Source organism: Oryzias latipes, chromosome 4 (assembly GCF_002234675.1).
Source record: "Oryzias latipes chromosome 4, ASM223467v1".
NCBI classification, from domain to species: domain Eukaryota; kingdom Metazoa; phylum Chordata; class Actinopteri; order Beloniformes; family Adrianichthyidae; genus Oryzias; species Oryzias latipes.
In genome coordinates this window covers 17,865,809-17,886,764 of record NC_019862.2, presented here as the reverse complement: position 1 = coordinate 17,886,764, position 20,956 = coordinate 17,865,809, and the positions used below count along the sequence as shown (strand labels likewise).

General features: G+C 38.0%; 2 protein-coding genes across 15 annotated transcripts in view; both read right to left on the bottom strand.

Annotated features, from left to right (window-relative positions):
- The window catches only part of LOC101171070 (discs large homolog 1-like protein), a 99,117-nt gene extending 89,856 nt beyond the window's left edge, over positions 1-9,261 (bottom strand). For 2 of the 4 annotated variants that reach the window (XM_020702506.2, XM_020702507.2), the window contains exons 1-4: positions 8,864-9,259; positions 6,831-7,001; positions 4,077-4,908; positions 3,833-3,926 (exon numbers count right to left, since the gene is read on the bottom strand). In XM_020702506.2, coding sequence (XP_020558165.1) covers positions 3,833-3,926; positions 4,077-4,908; positions 6,831-7,001; positions 8,864-8,882 — 1,116 coding nt within the window. In that variant the 5' untranslated portion in view covers positions 8,883-9,259. Of the gene's footprint in view, positions 1-3,832; positions 3,927-4,076; positions 4,909-6,830; positions 7,002-8,863 lie in introns of all 4 variants that reach the window. The other 2 variants (XM_011474174.3, XM_011474175.3) reach the window with 2 other exon arrangements.
- A 4,772-nt stretch (positions 9,262-14,033) lies between these two features.
- The window catches only part of lrrc7 (leucine rich repeat containing 7), a 125,067-nt gene continuing 118,144 nt past the window's right edge, over positions 14,034-20,956 (bottom strand). For 7 of the 11 annotated variants that reach the window (XM_020702499.2, XM_020702497.2, XM_020702498.2 and 4 more), the window contains 2 exons: positions 20,076-20,150; positions 14,034-17,095 (listed from right to left, as the gene is read on the bottom strand). In XM_020702499.2, coding sequence (XP_020558158.1) covers positions 16,979-17,095; positions 20,076-20,150 — 192 coding nt within the window. In that variant the 3' untranslated portion in view covers positions 14,034-16,978. Of the gene's footprint in view, positions 17,251-20,075; positions 20,151-20,956 lie in introns of all 11 variants that reach the window. The other 4 variants (XM_020702504.2, XM_020702502.2, XM_020702500.2 and 1 more) reach the window with 3 other exon arrangements.

Sequence of the window (20,956 nt, the reverse complement as noted above, 5' to 3'; positions counted from 1 at the left end):
CAGAAAGGCTCTCTTTTATGTTCCTTCTGTTACCTTAAAATTCCTTAAAACAACTGTCTTGCCTGTTGAGGCACTGGCCATAAATTCAAGCATCTGATCTGTAATGTTTACCCATGTTTCAGCGTTAGAATAGTAAAACTTACAGCTATACTGAGGATGATCTAGCCAATAATTGAAAAATTATAATTACAGGTGTATGTTTTAAGCATTTTTTAAATTAATCTCAAAAACAAAGACAGTCCATAGAACTGTTGCTTAAGTTTTTCCAGCTCCAACTGTTTTGTTGATGTCAATGATCTTACCTGAAGGGTATCTATTCAAAAAGTGTTTTACATCTATTCCATAACATGAACCTTTGATTTCAAGCTATATACATGTGCATTGAACAGTTAATATTTTTCTTATTATCTGGCTCACTCTGTGTTTTAAATCTGTAGCCTGTTAGAGAAAATACCCAGCATAAGAGCTGGGTATTTTAGCTACAGCTTTGACTGTGTTATTTTGTGCTTATCATTTATATCAAAACGTGAATAAAATATACATAAATCAATTGTAGGTGTTTACATTTGTTTGAACTGCTGCCAATAAGGCTTTAATTATGACCAAATCTGCCTTGATCATTACTACACTGAGAGAGCAGAAGAGGTGACTGCAGACAAAGTGAGTGGAGGCTAACCGGTGAAAGGAATCACCCAACTGACATTCTTAATGGAGAATATTTAACAGGCCAATCAGTGGTTCCTGTATGTTCTCATGGTTTTGTTCTCTCTTTTTTTTTTGGTTACAGAGTAAAAAATTGCTCACATGCAGTTAATCAGGGGAAGGAAAAGTAAAAACCATTTCATTCAGTGTGAATCGGATTTTAAATCTCACTGAGACTATCAAGATTTTGTCGAAGTTGAAAAAGGAAATGGCTCGGGTAGACGGGCATCTTCAAACATGAACGCTCATCTTCATAAAAATGTCTCAAAAGAGAAAGGCTGTTATACTAATATCAAACAAGCTAAATTCAAAATAGAGGGACGATTTATAAAGAATACAAGGAACGTAAAGGGCATTGAAATAACATTTAGAAAAGTTTATATCCTCCCTGTTGACAGTTGATCACTTTATAGGCGTATATTTGACCTAGGGGTAAGTTCTCATAGTCTGTGTTGCTCATAGTAGTAGAGATTTTAACATCTGGCTAAACTCTAATATTGACAGCAACGTCCCATTGAGAGACTCTCAAGAAGGCCATTTCCTTAAAAGAAGTCTGTCGGGATTAATTCCCCAATAGCAGAAAAAAAAAAAACTTTATTTCAATTCTCTGTCAAATAAAATAAAATTGAATTAAATTGAAAATTAAACTGTCTGACTAGTTTGTTTGTCAAATTTGCAACCAATTGTATTTTGTTAAGAAACGTTGGGATTTTAACTGAAAAGAAGTAAATATTTTGCTATTAATGTTATGAATTATTTAAAACTAACAGAAAAGCTGTTTTAATTGCCTGGAAAACATATTACAAGATATTACAAAAAAAAACTCAACCCACAATTTGATTTTAAACATTTTAAATAGAATAGTTAGCTTGGTCTAAATTGTCAGGGTTTTTGAAGCTTGCCCTGTCCATCGCTGTGTTTTTGTTTAAAGTTTACTGATCATGCCATAAAAATGAGTTTTCTGTGAGCTCAGCCAATTCTCTGCACTTTACAGAAGCAGTTGTAAGTCATTACTCAAGAGCATGAGCAGGTTGACTCTCCTTGTATCTACAGCGGGGGAGCTGAGCTTTAAGCCGACCACAGCTCAGCCCAGTTTTCCTTTTTCTAACTGGGCCATGCATTTCAGAGCCTGCATGTGTGTGCATATTATATGTGTTTATTCTTGTCGGTCTTGTTTCTTGCTACAATTTCCTCCTGCTGATGGCCAATCGGTGATGGAGTCAGCCAACACATCAGTGATCCACCTACAAAAAATGGCGGCCAGTCTTTTGAAGAAAGTGTCCTACCAACCCAGTTTCCTGTCTCTCCTGTTGTCACATGAAATCTGACCAGCAGCTGAGCAACAGCTTGACCCTCACTTAAGATCGTTTTTTTTTTCCAATTTATAACGTTGTAGCTATTTCCTTCTCAAATGATAGCAAGTTGAATGTAAAATTAACAAAAGTACAAAAAGTATGAAATAAACAGTGTTGTGAAGCTGTCCTGTCATGTGGTAATGTCAGACTTATAGTTGATTCCACAAAGAAAAGTCTCTAGAAACAATGTGATTCTCAGTCTGACACTCTCAATGAAAAAGCAGCACCCAGATTAGACACAAAACATGTGAGATAAGGCAGAAAAGACATTTTGAAATTCAGAATATATCAAGACATGCTATGCAAGAAGATAAAAGGTTTTAAGGAGCAAACTGTTCAAACAAAGAACAGAAAATGATTGCCATGCTCAAGCCTACTTCATCTCACCTTGGTAGTGAGGATGCAGATACAGTCCATCCTCAACAGTCCACCCGGCAAACTTTCACCAAAATGTGCTCCAACTGCATCTACCCCCATTCCTCAACTGCTTGTTGCTGTCGGCAGCATCCTCTTGCCGTCTGTCCTCCTTTGTTTCAGCGCTCAATCACTCTCTCTCTCCCATTTCTCGTGCCATCACCACCTGCCCTTTCAGAGCAGCCAGCGTGGACTCCTCTGTTGCAGCAGAGGCCAACTACACAACATGGCAGCTTTCCCCGCTGCAACTCCTCTGTCTGCTCTTTCCCAGTCGCTGCCTTCGGTTTACGCGAGCTGGTTGCAACATTTGACCTAGAAGACTGCGAGGCACAGAAGATATATTTCCAGCTAAGCCCAGGGACATTGAGCAGCATCTACAGCCTGCTGCAGAAAAGCATCCACGTGGATGCACAGGTAAACACTCGCAGACATGGCATGTGTACACACAAGCATATGTACATACGCAAAATCTCATATATGAACACACCACTCTCCCCTGATTTGTCAGGTCTCTGGCAGGGGTGAGGGGTTTAGACTGAGTGGACCATAACAACAGTATGGCAAAGAATGTTCTACTTTTCAACTTTTAGCTGAATGTAGAACACAATGTGTTGCCAGAGGCTTAGCAATCTTTACAAACACAGCAAAAGTTTATTTGAGAATAAATTGAACAGAAAACACAATTAAATCAGTGCGAATATCTACAAATAAAATCTCTTCCTGCAAAATTTTAAGCTAATGTTTAAACAGAAAGTTAGCATTTATGAATCATTGATTCCGCCAGCATTCAACAATAAAGATCGACAAACCTCTCCTAGATCATTTTTAGAGAAAACACCTCATAGTCCAAGAATTTTTTTCTCTCAATGCAATGTATCTATTTTTCTCACACGAGTCTTTGAAAAGAAGGTTAGAAAGCCTCATCTCGTTTAGTCTGCACCCACACTGCGATGTTGAACTGTCCCATTATTTTATAAGTGAAGATAAAAACACTTTAAAGCTGAACTAAGATCAAACGCACGGCTGAAAACACACAATGTGATGAAGGAAGAGACACATCTTAAGATCAAATGTACTCCTGCTCTGAGCGCTCATCACCACCAGATAAGACGATGAAAACACGCATCTACACCTTAGGTTAGAAAACTCTTTTGGGTGGTATGACATACCTAACAAATGGATTTTCACAATAAAATATTAACCTCTGCTGGCACCTTCTGATTAATTTCCAAAAGAAACAAAAGCAATATTTACTTTCCTGGCACTCAAATGTTATCCTCTACTTACAGAGAAATAAATCACACCGCTATCAAGTACAGAGATAATTCACAGGCGCTAAAAAAAGACATGAGAGATCTTACTTTGATGGGGGTCAGTGGGCTTTTAGAGCGGGAGCGAGCTGGGTCGTAACTTGGAGAAGGAGACGCAGCTTTCACCTGTCCTGGGCTGGTTGGACTAGGAACAGAGATCAGAGAAAAAGCATCTTTGCTATTAATAAAGTGTAATTCATTACATTTACATATATATGTATGTTTTTTCCTCACTTGTGTATTTTGGTAATAATACACATTTTGGTTGTAATAAATAAAACACCTGTGGTTGTACCTCAGAGGAGCTCCATTGTCAAACTTTGTCGTGGGACTTGTGGGGCTTCGGCAGCTAAAGGGGAATTTTTCATCTGTGGGGCTCGCTGGACTCTTGCTGAGGGAAGCTCTGCTTAGTTCTGCATCCTTGTTGGGTGAGAGACCTGAAGATGCATCAATGGCTCCCTTGACTGTTTTGGGCCCTTTTTGAGCACTTAGAGGACTGTTTGGAACAGATTTGTCTGGAGTGGCTGGAGGCAAAAGGCTTTGGATGGTGCCTGACACCAGGGCGGACACAGTCTCAAGGTTGCGGTCCGGAGTGGCAGGAAGGCTTTGTAATTTTGCGTTGCTTTCTGAAGAAAACCCAGAGCTGGTTGAAATAACATGAGACTTGGTTCCATTTAGTGACATCCCATGAGATGTTTTCTTTGGGTTTGGTTCTGTGTTGTTCACAGTGTCAATGAAAGCTGTAACAACTGATGATGAGGAGGAATTTGAGGTCTGTGGTGGTTTGGAAGCTCCTAGTTGGATCGGGGGAGGTGGAGCACGGTACTTGACTGACTTTGACTGAGGTGTACTGCACTGCGATGTGGGTGAAGATGCTTTTACTGTAGGTGATGTAGATGGGACAGGCGGCGCGGGGTATTTGAGTGACCGTGGTTTAGGAGTGATTGGTTTTGCTTGGCCTGCAGTACCAGGAGCTTGAGGACTGACGGGAGCAGAAAGCGGCTGTGGCTGGACGGAAAGATCCGCTGGAAAGTTGCAAGGTGCAGCAACTTTGCCAGGAACTTCTATCTGATTGACAGAATGTTTGCTGTCAGCCAGGATGGTCAGCTCATAGTACTCCTGGATATCTAAAAAGATTAGAACAATGATCGTAACTAAAGAGATTTAAGGTTATGATTAGTTTTATAGATTATACAACAAGGTAAATCTCATTTATGTTTGTATACAAGTTTGTCGCAAGCAGTACTTACTGGTTCCAGAATCTATTTTTCCCCTCCTACCAAAACATAGGTTATACACTGAGGACCTCTAGTGTTGAGATTTGAACACTGACACTTTCTAGAGAAGTGGCTTCCAATATCCCAATGTAAAAAGGATCACTTAGCATCCACCGTCATTTCCCCTTTTAAAGTAAATACATAAAACCAGATATGAGGTGTTACTGTTACAGTAAAAGTCTTACTTCCCTCTTCTAACATGCACTCCCAGCACTAAATCATAACATATTCTGCCTTTTTGAATGACACATATAAGAGCAAGTAAGTGGGGGGGAAAATGAAAAAGTTAAAATAAAATAAAAAGTTGTTGTTTTTGGGTTCTAAACTATTAAGTCAAAGGAAATTGCAGAAATGTTTGGCATGTAATGCACACCATTAGGCTACGTACACCCCTGGCATGTTTGGCATGTTCATAAACTTACTGAACGGAGGTTTTTAAACGCGCTTTTAGCATACAGCGTTCACACAGATCGGTCACAACCCGATACTAGCGCACGTACTCTCAGTTGGAAGAGGCTTAGTGCAAAATGTCAAAGCGGTGCAAATCTCATGAATTGTGCTCCAAGTTTTTTTCTTTCACACCTTAATTCTTATACACGAAAGACTTGGTGTCATATAATTCCAGCCGGGCGCAAACCACAATTATTAATTTCTTCTTCATGATCCCCTTTAAAAACGGTTGGCACTTTCATGTTTTCAAAAGGATGCTACCTTGGTCAAAGTTCAACTGGTTACATGTTCAGCTGTGCGTCTTGTATGTAGAGCCCAGAAACTAACTAAAAAACTTGCGTAGCGACACGTGAACCAGAGAGTTTTGAACGCGGAAGTCCAAAAACTTGCATATGTGCAGGTTTACATTGAGTCTTTATTGGAACCGGTCGATCGAACGGGCGTTTCCTAGCCCGGTGAGAAAGAAGCATCGGAAAACAATTGTGAATGACGGATGAGTTATGTCATCACTACACCAGAGAAGCAAAAAATTGTGTCAAAATAAAACAGTTTCAATGTACAACCTTAACACCCTGAAAGAACTTAAAGGGCAAAGTCAATGGAAACTTTGCCTCATGTTCACTGAACATGGATCCATACACACAATCATGGTAAATAACATTCCACCAGGAGGTCAGGTTTCTGATGCCTGGAGCAGGTGGGATGGGAACCTAACCAGTTTGCCTTCATACTGAAACATTTCCAGGCAGAATGTTTTAAGGAACAGCGGTCAACAAAAACCTACTGTTCATAACTGCACATAAACAGAGTTTATAAACGGCTGCACATTCTGTCAGTGTGTGCTCAGACTCTAAAGAGGGCTTCATGTGATGACTTTCCTTGAAAGCTAATCTGACACCTTTATCTGTGTTCAGACATGCATTTAATGGTTACCAGTAACTACTTGTCATGTGGCCAGAGCGCCTCCTGTCAGCAAGCGTGTAAGCCCACTGATCCAGCAAAAATCTGCTTACAGACATGCATCCAAAACGTTATTTATTACTGATGTCTTCCCTTTCTAAATACAAGACAACTGATCTGCAACTCGGATATAGTTAAAGGTCAACACAAATGTGCTGAATTCAGCCATGTGCATTCCCTTTTATTAGTTGGGTTAATCCACAGTTCAGAATTGATTTGATATTGAATTGTGTTAACCCTTTACCTACCCATGCTGATTTAAACTCTGGGAGCTCATAAAACGTGCTTTCAAGAGTTTATCTTCATTACCGTTGATTCGGAAAACCAAAAAGTGTGTTTGGAATGGTGCAGTTTTTTCTTACCAAGAAGAGCCTTAAAGAGCTGACTCTGGAACACATTAATAACTCTGTCAAGAGACTGCTGCAGCTGCTGGTCCTCCTCCACGGGGCCCTGCTTGCTCCGGGACTGCTCCTTCTGCCTCTGGTCCAGTTTGAGTCGATACTGCTGGAGCAGCTCCAGCGCTCGCTGAGCATCTTATTGCAACATAAGAATTATGAAAAATTGATGAGCTCTTAAAACGTTCCTGAAGCAATCTTGAGCTTAAAAAAACATGTAATTAGCAATTAACCAATTGCAGTTTTGGTCAGTGCTAAGGTTATAATTATCAGCAGATTGATAACACCTGTGTCATTGAGCAACATTACAGAACTAAAATATCGAATAGCTTAGAAAAAAATCAGATGACTAAAATAATCAGATCTGATGTGTTTACATGGACAAATTTAATATTCAAAGATTATGGGACTTTAACTTTAACTTTGGTGACCATTCGGCCCTCATTCTTTAAACCCTTACAATTCTAAATGCTACTGACCTAATAAATAGAAATTTTATAGCGTTTCTATTTTCTTTGTGTAAAACAGAAAAACAGGTAAATACTTTTTTTCAATCAAAATTACTGTATATATATTTAATGACAATGCACCAGTTAGCTTGGTGTAATCTCAGACACAGATGTTTTTCACTGAAAAAATTACTCCAATGTCCACTTGTCCTGAAATCTGCAGTCCTCGCTGTCAACCTTCTTTTCTTTTCTTTTTTTATTTACATTTTAGAAAGGAGCTAGAAAGTGTCACGGGGCTTGCAAGATACCAAGAAGGAGGGAATTTTATGACTGGTTTCATCTCCTTATACAATTACCGGTCTGAAGCCCAATTCAGATGACTATTGTTGTAATAATGGGCTATATACATAAAATAAAATTGAATTGTTGCAAAAGGTTTAAAATTCCTTGAAACCTTATTTAGCTAATCACAATCAAAAAAATCATACACTAAGTTTTTAGAAAATGCTGATTTGCAGCCTCACTTTGCGGCCAGACTTTGGACGTGCCTGTTCTAATATTGTTATACTCATTCAAAGTTTGTGTGTACACAGAAACTTAGACTTTTTGTTTTCTTTTCTTTGATGTGATCTTATTTTATTTATTTATTTATTTATTTATTTTTAAATGACTGACTCTGAGTTGTCCTACTGAGATCTTCGGTCTACAAAAAAAGGCTACAGAGTTCAACAGAGGTTTGGTCATATTCCATAAAGAGAAAACTACAATATTCTTTTCTAGCAGCAAGCATCTTCCCCTAAAGTTTTTTTCACCCATACTGTGACCAGCATTCACTGTTATGTTCTTCAATGTTTTACCCATTTTTGGCTGAAAAAAGAAAAAAGAACATCACAGAAAGAAATCTGATTACTTGGGAGAAATAATTCTTTCAATTCAAATTCTTAAAAGTAGATATCTGACCTAGTCAGATGAAGATCTCATTCAATGATTATCTGAATTTTATTCAAGAAATGCCATAAGACAATGATTAGATTTAGTTTTAGTATATACTTATTTTGTTTTAAGCTCATCTGACACGTTTATGCTGAGAGCCATAAGGTCAGCGGGGTTTCCAGAGGAAAACGTGGAGTTGCTCGGAACAGCTGATCAAACCGGAAGCTTCTCCAGACACTAACTGTGTCACCAGTGCAACTTTTCTGCCCGGACTGTCGCGTGTGCGCTGAGAAAATATTGATCATTTGTTGACCTACAGCTTACAGTAATGACGCTAAACAGTACAATACCGTTTAGAAACAATAAAAAGAAAACAAATAAACACGTGAAAGTTGCTAACCGTTGTCTCACCGTTCAAAAAATATAAATACAGGTTCATTAGTTCACTTTTAAGTCGTTAACTTGGACTTAACTTAATTTGGTAGAAAATAAACTCCAAATCAAAAGTCGAGGTCGTTTTACTACAAATTAAATTCTATTTAATAATACTAAAAAACACACTTGATGAATAGTGACAAATAAGGGTGTTAAAATCTATTTCTTTCTCAGTTGGCTCACCTTTCTGCCGCACGGGCATAGTGGCACGCGCCGTCCTGGTCGTGTGTCGCCGTGCTAGTCGGAGCGTGAGTCGTTACAGATGTGTGGGTCTGTCTGTCCCGCCACAGCCTGCCTCCACTGGGACACAGCGGAGCTGTCGCCACAGCAGCCAACAACAAGTCGCTTCTCCGTCGAAGACCAACTTTATCTTGTCAAATGCCGTCCACTATCAGTCGAAAGTGCGGTGAGTGGACTTGGCACCCGGAGCTGCTGTGTGTTACGCCTGAATGTTTTCTCTCTCTCTCTCTCTCTCTCTCTCTTTTTGTTACTCCCCCTCTCTTTCACTTTAACTCTTCCTGCGTTTGCTTGGTCAAACTAGTTCTCCGCTTCTTCATTCAGTTGTCAAAGCGTTGTCCAACCGGTCCCACCGCTTTTGCACACCTTGGTGCAGTCACTCGCAAACCCCGTCAAAGCCGGTCTGAGAGTCTGCGTAAGAAGCTTGTCTCCTGCAGGTATTGTCATGCTAAACAGCCACATTGTGCGCTGTGGATAAAAGCCTGGTCTATTCTAGGGTGTGCACGGAATCCACGCCTATAATCCACTCAGAGCCCAGGGAAGATTTGGGTTTACAGATAGTGATCTCACCCCTGCATTACACTTTTGTTGGCCTCTGTTTTTTGACTCTTGCATCCAGATTATGGGTGCTGTCACACTCCTGTATCATCCTGCTCATGATGGGATAGTTCAATTAAAATGTCACAAGGGTAATCCCACCTGGCAGTTTGGACAGGTTTATCCCAGTCTAGATTTAATGGCATCAATCAATCTTCTTCCGTTCATCCAGGACCGGGTCGTGGGGGCAGCGGTTTAAGCAAAGATGCCCAGACTTCCTTCTCCCCAGCCACTTCCTCCAGCTCCTCTGGGGGGACCCTAAAACGTTCCCAGGCCAGCTGAGAGACATTGTCTCTATAGCGTGTCTGGGGGTCTTCCCCGGGGCCTCTGCCCAGTGGGACATGCCCGGAACACTGTCAGGGAGGCATCCGAACCTTATGGTAAACAATGTATATCTCTTTTTTTTATCTGGCTTATCCATACTGTTCTAAATTTGTAAAACTTTTGCCAAAACCTTGCAAAGATTTAATACATATTTTGGTTCATTTTTTGTTTAAAATCTAGTTTAAATAGGAAAAAGAAGGACAAAAGTGACTTTTGCAAGCAGAACTTTGAACATTTTGCTCACATCTGGGCAGGCAAGACTAAAGGTGGATGTGATACAAAGAGGGAAGAAATGCACTGAATTGAAGAAACAGTTTAATATGGTTTTATAACATCTGACAAGAGTTTTGGTAACCAAACAACCTACGGTAAATGTAACAACAAGCAAGATGAATCGGTGACTGGAATTCCCCAAACCAAAAGTTTGGTTGCAATCCTATGACTTTTTAAGGACCTGCTCTTCTGGTTCCACACAGGGTGTCAATATTTCACTGACTCAGACGGCACTTTCCTGAGATTATGAAGCTGTCCAATTTGACGGTGGAAGTAGTCATTCTATATCCATAAAGTAAAACAGAAAGGTGTATACAAGCACTCTTACTACAACAAATCAAAAACATTATAAAAATATTATATTGCAAATTCACTTCTTTCAAAACCAACAACTCTTCATTTAAGGGAACCCTTTCACATTGGCCTAAATATTCCAAATCCAACAGTTTAATCCATATTGAAAAATTTTCCTCTCCAGGGCAATGTCTACATTGCATTGATGTGCCACATTATTCCATTTAAAATGTAAAATTTCTCTGCATCTGAATAAGCACACTCACAGTTTCAAAGAAGCTCTACCAAAATGTTTAACAGAATACATTACTAAAAAATATCTTGATGGAAAGATCATACAGTGAATGCAGAAATTTTCATAGATTCATTCTTAAGCTCATCAGGTCTTTTTGGCCATCCAAACCACCAGTGTTTGTAGTATTTTTTTGGGGAAACAAAACAATAAATCACTCAACAAAAAAGGTCAATGAAAAGACCTTCAGGCCCTAACACCAGATGGAGAAACCACCATTTGTTCAAGTATACATATTGTTTTGCATGCGTTTTGTGTCAGTAATATCAATTTTTGAGCTTTTTAGCAAAGTACTTTTAAAAACAATAGAAAAACCAAAAAACGTTGTTCCAAGACTATTAAATCTGGAGTAAATTAGGTGCGTCCCAGACATATATATATATTGTGGTTGAACAGAGTGAATACTAGCATTGATTTTCCACCAAACTCTGATGAAAAAGTGGATTCCTGTCATGTCCTTTTGTTATTATTTAGTCATTAATTTGAGTATTGAAAATATTTGATGATGCACTGCACATTTGGTTACAATAGACAGCTAATACATAAATGTTTGACACAACGTGTGCCTGCAGGCTTGATAGTTGTGCAGTGCTCATCACTTCATTAGCTTACCACACATATGCAGACAGCAGCTGAATACAGGGCATGGTCTGTGGTATTGCTATCGATCTTGTCATAAGAGCTTATTGACTGCTTTGGTGTGTGCAGAAAATCACCCCCTTCTACCCTGTGAATCTCTTATGCATACAGGCGTAATGTATGATTCTGTGTGGGGAGAAATCCATGCATGATTGTGCAAGTGGGTTGGTCCATCAGCTCACAGAAGTATCATTTTTATAGAGAGCCGGCTGTGAAATGCAGAGGGAAGAGGAAAAGGAACAAAAGGACGTCATTCTGGCCGCCTGATGTTAAGCCCTATTGTACGCTGTGGGTCTGTTCCAACAGTAACTCTTGTTTTGCAGAGGATACTGGTAGCAGCAGAACAGTGAGAACTGGTACTATTCAGACTTAAAAAAAAAAAGGAAATTAGTTATAATTTTGTCTACATAAAAGTAGAGGTTAAAGAGAAGTTGAAAAAGGCATCAGACCTGGGACAATATGCTTTAAATACATGTTTTATTCGGAAAAATTAAGTAATTAGATGTGAATTATCTTAATGTTGATTTTTGTCAACGAGACTCACATAATAAATTTAATATAAGCATGTTTTTAAATCTCTTTTAAAAGAATAAACAAATATGAATCTCCTTTGAAAAAAAGTAAGCTGTGACAAGGTTTAAAACATTTAATTATCTTTTCTCAATTCTTCAAATGAAAATGAACAGATCTTCACTTAAAAAATGCAATATAGATTCAGATTCAAATAGCTTTTTTTACTTTAAGGTTGTCTCTTCGGTTTTGTTTGAGGAAGAAAAAAGTTATTTTTGCTACTTTGAAGGTAAGAATTTCTGAGGTAAAAGGCGGTTGGATGATTCTGTTGGCTGTGTGCAGGACTGGTGCATCGGAAACCAGAGTTCGTTTTCCAGGAGGCTTGATGAGCTGAATCCTGTGTGGGTCCTTAGGCAAGCCCCTTCATGCTGCTGCCTTCATAGGGGGTCTGGGCCTCCCTGTGCCAGTCCCCAGCCAGGATAAAACACATGGTTGTGCCATGAAGGGCATCTGGCGTAGAACTCTCTGCCAAGCTAAATGTGCTAATCAGTGAAATCTGATGGGCTGTGGTAAGCCTTGATGGGAAATGTCGAAAAAGTTGAACAACAAAATCTAGTCAGGAAAAAAAGAAGTTTTACCCTATTCATATTTGTATAAAAAAACTATTTTGAAACAAAAATCGAATTATAATTGTAATCTAGTTAATACTTTGGCAATGATACCAAGCCCTATTATGAGCCATGAGATACAGCAGCAAAGTTTCACAACATTGTGAAATATTCAGTAATTGGAAAATGACTTATTTCATCACCTACTGTTGTTTTTTTTTGTAGTCTCCTTACAGTGGCTCATCTTTGGTGTTGTAAGCACCGAGCTGACTCTTCATCTCAGAAAAGCTTTTTATAAGGAAATACTTCTTAGTGAAATTTAATATTTGACTTTTACATTCCTCAGTAGAGATACCAACATTTATTTGTATTTTATTTTATTTCATTTATCTTTAATTTAGCAATTCAGTCTAAAAAAGATTTATATAAATAAAATCAACACACTGTTTGTGGAAATATTCCACAGAACATTTAACCAAATTAAACATTTTTGTAAAAACTTAACCCACTGTCAATAATACACTTTTCTTTTTTTATCTTTAAAAACCTGAGGCATGCTGCGTTTGTCTTTTTAAAAAAGGTTTCTCTCAGAAACTTTTAAAAAAGTTTTAATAATAGCTTTGTTTTAAACTCAAACCTTTCATATGTGAACTAATAACTGAACTGCTCTTATAACAGATTTTAAACTGGCAGTGGTTGATTTATTGGCCCAATAACCCTTGTGCTATCCTATGACCCCACCCTTACATTGATGTGTTCTCCCTACCATGACCAAGGTGGATAAAGGTGGAAAGATTTCATGTAATCCATGGACACCAGTGAAGATCACAAATCATAAAGGAAAAAAGGTTCAGAGCACTGTGTAGTGGGTCTAGATGATCCACCTCCCAATGTTAAAGTGCCTATATAGCACAAGGGATACATGAATACATAAAAATAAATCCCAAAAAAATAAATCTAAAATCTAAGTGAAAGCATTCTTTAAATGACAAGTGGTTGAGAGGAACAAATCGAATCTAAAGACTTACCTCATGTTCAGGATGTTATAACTTCACGGTAAAACTTCAGAGGCATTTATTTAGAGGCTGTGGTGTCTCCTGTGATCCGCAGCTCAGATAAGTGTCAAAGGAGATGTGATGGATAGATTAGGAGGGATGAAGAAGAGCCTGACCTGTTAAACTAATGGCTGGAGAGACAAAAGAGCATCTGCTGGGATGAGAGGTTCTGTTGATTTAAATACACGTGGATGCGAACATGTATTGGGTGTCTGTTCTCCCTGCTTCCTTTAGTTGCTTTATTTGTTTTTAATTTTTGTCTGATTCCACATTTTCTTTTGAATTTTTCTTCCTCCACTTTTACCCATGGAACCTTTTTCCCCCTTCAAGCCCCACCAAATTGTTTCCTTTCCTTCTCTGTTCCTGTTTCATGTATTTGAGCTCAGTTTTCTCCTTTTCCATTTTTTAATCATTCCTCTCATTCCTAAGGTTCTCTTTTCATTTCCTTCAAACTTGCTTTTGATTTCTCCCACTACACAAATGTGAACACTAGAGCAAACACATGCACCAAAACAGGCACCCAATACCAATAGTGACATTTTATTATTTGTACAATAGAGACTTTAATACATTATTCAAAACACTTCTTATATACTGAAAAAAGTGGTACGTCCCAAAGCCCAAAATGGCTCCAGTATAATTGTTGCACAGCATTTTTTTCAATTTTATACAGATATTTTTTTTTTTCGTAAAAACCGTATCTTAAATAGTATGTACAGATAGTATCTGCAAAATGCATCCTAAACACATTGTATATATTATATATTTTTCTGCAATTACATTTCTCTGCATCGATACTTAAAACAAGAAAGGATTTCCACTTGCATGTGCAAATAAATCAGGAACTCAAATCAATCCATCAATAAATAAATAAATAATTTGAATACACCATCACTAAAATCTTTTGTCCAAAAAAACGTAAACTCGACAGCGTCTGTCTCCTCAGAGGTCAAAGTACTTTTGTCACACAGCAGAAGAAGCAGCATTCGAGTCGGGTGGGTGTGGTGGCTGCAGAAAGCATGGGTACATTCACAATCAACATGAGTCCGTTCGAGTCATTCGCAGCTATTGTACAGTGACACCGTTCTCATTTGTTCAGCTTTTCATCTTGCTTAAACACATAGAAAATGACCATTTTTATGTTCATATACATATATATATAATATATATTTGTATAACACAAATTCACAATTACAGTAGAAATACATTTTTTACAGTTTTGGATAGTACAGGTGTAGTTTTTCCAGTCATCTTGTGTGTACATCCATAACTTTGTTACAAGTGTCTTTATAAAATATCACAATTTTGGAGCAAAGCTAAGGTATATCAATATATTTATAAAGAATTGCCTGAAACGTGTAGTAAAAAATAATTATCAAACTTTTTTTTCTCCTGCCATTATATCTTTTACATTTCAAAGTCTAAACTGGGATGGGAGGATGCCTGTTGTTCAGCCTCTCAACCACATAATTCATTTGTGCCATTTTGTGTCCTTTAATGCTGAATTAACGGAAGAGGATTGACACAAAATGGGCACAGAGTGTTGCGTAAAAGCAAAAAGACAGTGATTCGCCTGGAACATTAGATCTTATACGGCACAAAAACAAAGGTAGCCAGCATAAAATGTCTTCAAGACAGGTGTTGCATTTATATAAAGACAGAAAATGAACTTTTTTGTTCTTTTTTTCTAATCTCTCTGCCTTGTCAATAGAACTTCTCTAGTCAGACCATCACTCTTTGGTCAAAACCCACCCCTGACACATACACTTCTACGTCTGAGTCTGCCCTTGTTTTCCAAAGCCCTGCTTAACATCTAACTGAAAAAAACTCATTAACTCCCTCAAAGTCATTCACAGCATTTACACCTCCATGCACACATAGTTCCAATAAGCTTCTCTACTTTTATTTAAACATTATAAGGAGTTCAAGTGTAACTAAAATGTCTTTTGACACAGATCAGATCTTTTCCTGAAGAGGTGAATATCTAAATCAGTGCAGACTTACAGTAACAAAAAAGTGGACCTCATTCCTTGCCGATTCTTGCGGAGACTTCTCATGTTACATTCCACAAGAAGGCCAGAGGTTAGGACGGGAAGGGAAAACTTTATGACGACACAGCAGCAGCACATTAAAACTAGTGGCCATCCTTACTAAAGCAGTCTTGTAACTTTCCCTGTTGACGGATCAGATCTGAGCCAAAAAGAGTTAAACTGATGTTCTTACCACGCAAAAACGGAATCTAGTGGCAAAGGAATTTTTCTAAGACATTAAGCTTCGGCAACTAAATCCTTCTGTTTTTATAAAATCTAAAGGCCATTAGAAAAAGGCTAAGTCATCAAAGTGATCTGAGAAAAACAAGAGACAGGGCTTCAGAAAATGGCACAGATATTATTACTGGTCTTTGTTTTATGATAGAATGGAATCTGCACCTTGCAATCAAACTGAATTTAGAGTAGATGTCATTATGTATTCTAGACGTCTTCAGCTGAGTCCCTGTTCCTTCATGTGAATGGCAGTATGTGTGTGTCTGTGTGTGAATGCATGTGTGTGTAAACATTTACATGACTTGCTCAATAGATGGCACTGCAGGACAAGTTAGGCTCTGCTGAAAAGCTCAAAAGATGGAGCTTCGGAAATATTGCTTTAGCTCTTTTTACCACAGCTGTGCAAGCAACATGTTTTGAAACATGAGACAAGTTGCAGTCATGAAAAAAAAAGAAAGGTGTCTTCTATACAGGTAAAATAGTTAATACTTTAAAAAAGCATCCATTTGGAGAAATATTCCCTGTACAATCACAGGAATGAGTTCAGAATATAGTTTATCAACAATAATTATCGTAATCATAAACATTTAGAGCTCTCTTCAGGCCTGTTTGAGAATGCAGCTCTGGAACGCTGAATCTCTGTACAAGAACACAAGGCAGAAAGTCTAAAGTTTCCAGTTTCTGTACAATGGAGGCAAAACGTAAGCTGCAAAAAGAAGACAGCGTAAAGAGAGTGTCCCAAGGAAACAAATGAAAAAACACAAGAAACACAAAAATAAAAAACGTGAACAAGGTGCTACAAATATAAACAGTTTAAAATCTACAAGATAGGCAGTTGGGGGATAAAAGCAAACTACAAGCAACAAAACAGAAAAAAAACTCAGCAGAATAATTGATCAAATTAGTAACTGCAGCAGCCCTGTAGAAACTCAAAGGTGTAGAATCTTCTTGTAGTCCATCCAGCCGTGGATCAGGTCCCTGACCAGCGGCAGACAGAAGAGCCGATATGTTTCCTATGGTACATTTGGCACTGGTATTTGCCTTTGGTCCAGCAAATGGCAAATAAATGTGTGTTTTCCATTAAAAAGGTACTAAAGGCGGCTCATTTCTCAGTTCCACGAGCATCCGGCAGGAGGGCAGGTGGAGTGACGTAGGATGGCAATTAAAAGAGAAGCGTTGCTGCATTTGTTTGTTTTTTATAAAAACTATTTCTGGCGCATGCTGCTGTCTCTCAGAATCACCAAGTCGACCGTCCGTTGGAAACTCTTCAGCAGAGAGACGGCTGTCTCATGTTCCATGTGTAAAAAACTATGTCCGTTAGCCTGCAAGGCAAACACGCAGCACAGTCAGCAGCATGTGTGTAAGCTCATGTATGTATGCATGCTTGCTGCAGTTTTTTTTTCCATACACATGTTTATGTGTGAGTGTTTGTGGAAGGATGGAGGGTCACTGCCATCATTATCTCAGTAACACATCACTGTTGGGGAAAAGAGAGAGAAGAGGAGGAGCTACACAGTCATGCCATAGAAAGAGAACGAGTAAAGACAAAAAAAACGGCTTTAAGATGACTTCATTCAGCTAAACCGTACATCTTTGAGAGGAGATCAAAAGAAACAGAAAAGAGAAGGAAATATGAGCATCATGACACATGACAGAGAGTATAGGTTTAAATGTCCATCATTGAAGCTCCATCACACTTCTTTTAGGTCTAAATGTTTTATTTTTTTTCCAAATGAAAAGTGCAGCAAAATCCATATTAGGGGTGTAAAGATTTCTTTTAACGGTTTTGTTCATATCATAATTACTGGTTGCTAATACGATTCATAGTCGACATTGGTTCCTTTTAGAATGATTCAATTTCATCTGTTTCATTAACTAAAATCTATCCAGGTAATCCTTAGCCAAAATAAAACAAAAATTGTTTTCCAGATTCCTTGTATTTCTTATAAGAGAATCAAGTGTAAAGTAAATATGTAAACAAACAAGAAAACAAGAATTAATGGTAGACCCATTTCCATTTTAGTTTCACAAAGTTCAGTCCACTGTGATGTTTTTCCGAATAAATATAATACAAACAGAACATTATTAGTACATTCTTCCACAATGTATGGTCACGTCTTTGCAAAATTCAGTGTTTCAACAGACTGGACTGTAATGATGGCTTAATCCTTTTTTGCTGCCATCACATGTGTTGTCTGCTGTGATGCACTTGATTGTTTTTACGTTATAGTAAAATAAACTTACCATGTCTCGATTTAAATGGTATTTTTTGAAACGATTTTCAAAATAGTATAGGTTAATTTGATTTGATTAACATCTTGGATCTATTGATCTGGTTGGATCGTAGGACTATAAATTGATAAATCGTTTAAGTAGATTAATTGTTACACCGGTAATATAATGCTAAGAGCTACACATTTCTCTTGCTACCAATCTGTATGACTCATAATGCGTCTTTGTACATTCACAATCTACTGGAATCTAATACAAATGTGCATTGAATTCTGTTTTAATGAGAAATTTTCTTAAGTCTGAAAGCAAACAATAATTCTATGTACTGTTGCAATTCAACAGTATTTTCTTTAAGACAAGTCTATGATGTTATTTACGGGATCTGCTTGATTAACTGTCCTAACATTCGGGTCATGGACCCAAATGCTCAGATAACAAGCATCAACCCACTGTTATTTACCTTCTTATTTTTCTGCGGTCTCATTTACGCTTTTATCATATTTTACAAGTTCTAAGTTGATGCTTTTGAACACAACTTTAGCTAACTCAGCAATAGCAGATTAGTGAACCCTATTTACATTTGCATAATTATAACCATCTATCTATGGTCTCACCTGTGCATACATCATGCCCCTCTGACCTGGCCTGAATTTGTCTATTGCGAAAGGCCTGAACCTTGACTTTAGTCAAGCCGTACATTTTTCATCCCTTTGGCTAATTTTAGACATTACTTTTTATTTAAACGTCAAAAATCAGAGAATTGTAACTTCACAATGCTTCTTGCACACTGTTTTAAAACTTTCTGTAAGACGCCAGTGTCATTTCTAATTTAGATGAAACTTTACCGGCTGAATCAAAGTAACTGCAAGTAAAATAGTAAGTAAAAGTAATAGTAAGTATAAGTAAAAAAAATTCTGGGGAAATGCAGAATGTCTTTTTTGATGTCTATTAGCCCAGCCTCCCTGTTCCATGTTAAGACTGCTTATCATAGCCCATTATTTTCCATAATGTAATAGTACATGTCTTGCCTTTCTATGATGGCTGCTCCATCCATTTAATGACTCTTTACAATGACTCTTTCAAACTTTGTAGCGATCCAGAAATGCCGTATTTATTGATCTTATCCAATGTGATTAACTGAAGGCTTGCTTTTTATTGAATATAAATCTGGTATGTTATGAGACAGCCATTGACTGTATATGAGAACTGGACTGAGGAGTGTGACTTCACCCATAGAAAATGGGTTACTTCCGGCGCTAATGAAATGAAGTCAATTCAGTCACCATTTTTCTCAATATGAACGCCGACATGTTGGAACAAGATAACGTCAGTAAGCAGTGATTTGTCCAAGTCGCCAATCAGGAGTGACCTTGTTGGAAGTCTGCATGCCTACTACTTTTAGAATCTGTTAATCAAACATTTTGAACGGTTAACGTGGGGGCCAGAAGACACCACATGCTTGTGCTGAGGCATGGTTAGTTCATAACGTGGACAATTTGCAATACAGATAAAATATTATGTAAAAAAAAAAAAAAGGATAAGTAAAAACACATAAAAACAGGTGGTAGAGCAAGAATGGTAATTCTGACAAATAGAATGAGTAACAGCTGTTTATTTCTCATCAGAAGTCTATGGAATTTTGGCTTCTTGGAGCCAGTTGGTACTTCCTGTTTGTCACTCAGCTCAGTTCTCATAAACAGTCAATGGTGCAGTCAAAAAGACTTTGCACGCTTGTCTTTAGTTTTCCTCTCGTGTTTTATTCGGGTTTGTAAGTTTAGAGGATGAAGACAGAAAGAGTGAGAGGTAAGAAAAGAGGGGATCATGCTTGTTTTCTAGATGTTAAAAACACAGAGGCAGAAAATAAAGCAGGAAAATGTTTAGTCTTTTACAGTCTTATTGACTTGCAAGTGATCAGCTTTGCAACTGCAGTGTCATAGCGTCAAGTGAACTGGCGCTAGCTTAATACTAAAGCTGACTGTACAGAACAAATTAACTGCAGAAGACTCCCTTTTGTCCAACTCAATGTCCTGCCTCTTTTTGCCATGTATGTAAGTAATAAGAGGAATTTACCTGCACTATTTTGTCTCCAGGCTGAAGGGCGGGGGCAGCAGGCCCGTCATGCTGTACCCTAGTAACAAAGATACCCTATAAGTCAAAATGATACACAGTTAGGACAACACAGGGACACGATGGTTTAGAATCTTTGCCTTTCTCATGCTCATATTAGGATCAAACCCCACCCGTACCAAACAAAAGCCAAGTTAGTTTTAAATTTCCACCAAAACATACAGTTATTTCTAAATTTAGGGAGGGATTATTCAAATATATTACTTAAAACAAAACTGCTAATAATCCAAAATAATTTAACTTGCTATGACTTTCTTTAAATTTGTAAATATTGATCTATTCCTCTCAAGGAAATGATCTAAACATGGTTTAAACATGGGTTTAAAATATAATATAGATCTTCAAAAGTTTTAGGACAAGGGACATGTCTGGGGGTTAAGACTAGTAGAGGGGCAGCAGGATAGGCTGAAGAATTTTCATTGCCTTTGTTTTCCTTTTCAACAACTCAAGGCAGAGATTGTAAAATCACCAACATCTTTTCACCAAGCGCTGAAAGATGTTTTTAGACACAGAAAGTGTGGGACAATGCAGTTATCGGGACTCAGCAGGGTTCAACAGGTTTGGACATGTTGAACACACAATAGTGAGCTGAACAGATAAATAAATGTGCCATAGAGAAGTGTCAAAAGTCAAAAAAGACATCATGGTGGTGTAGTTGTAGTGCGGTAGCACTTACACACTACAATGTGTAATACACTGAGTGAATGCAGCAGCAAACACAGGCGCCGAAATATTAGTTAAGTTGTTACGCATGGCAATACTATCATTCATACAGTGAGCCACATACATTTAATGCATTTAAATATTTGATCAATAAGGGGTTG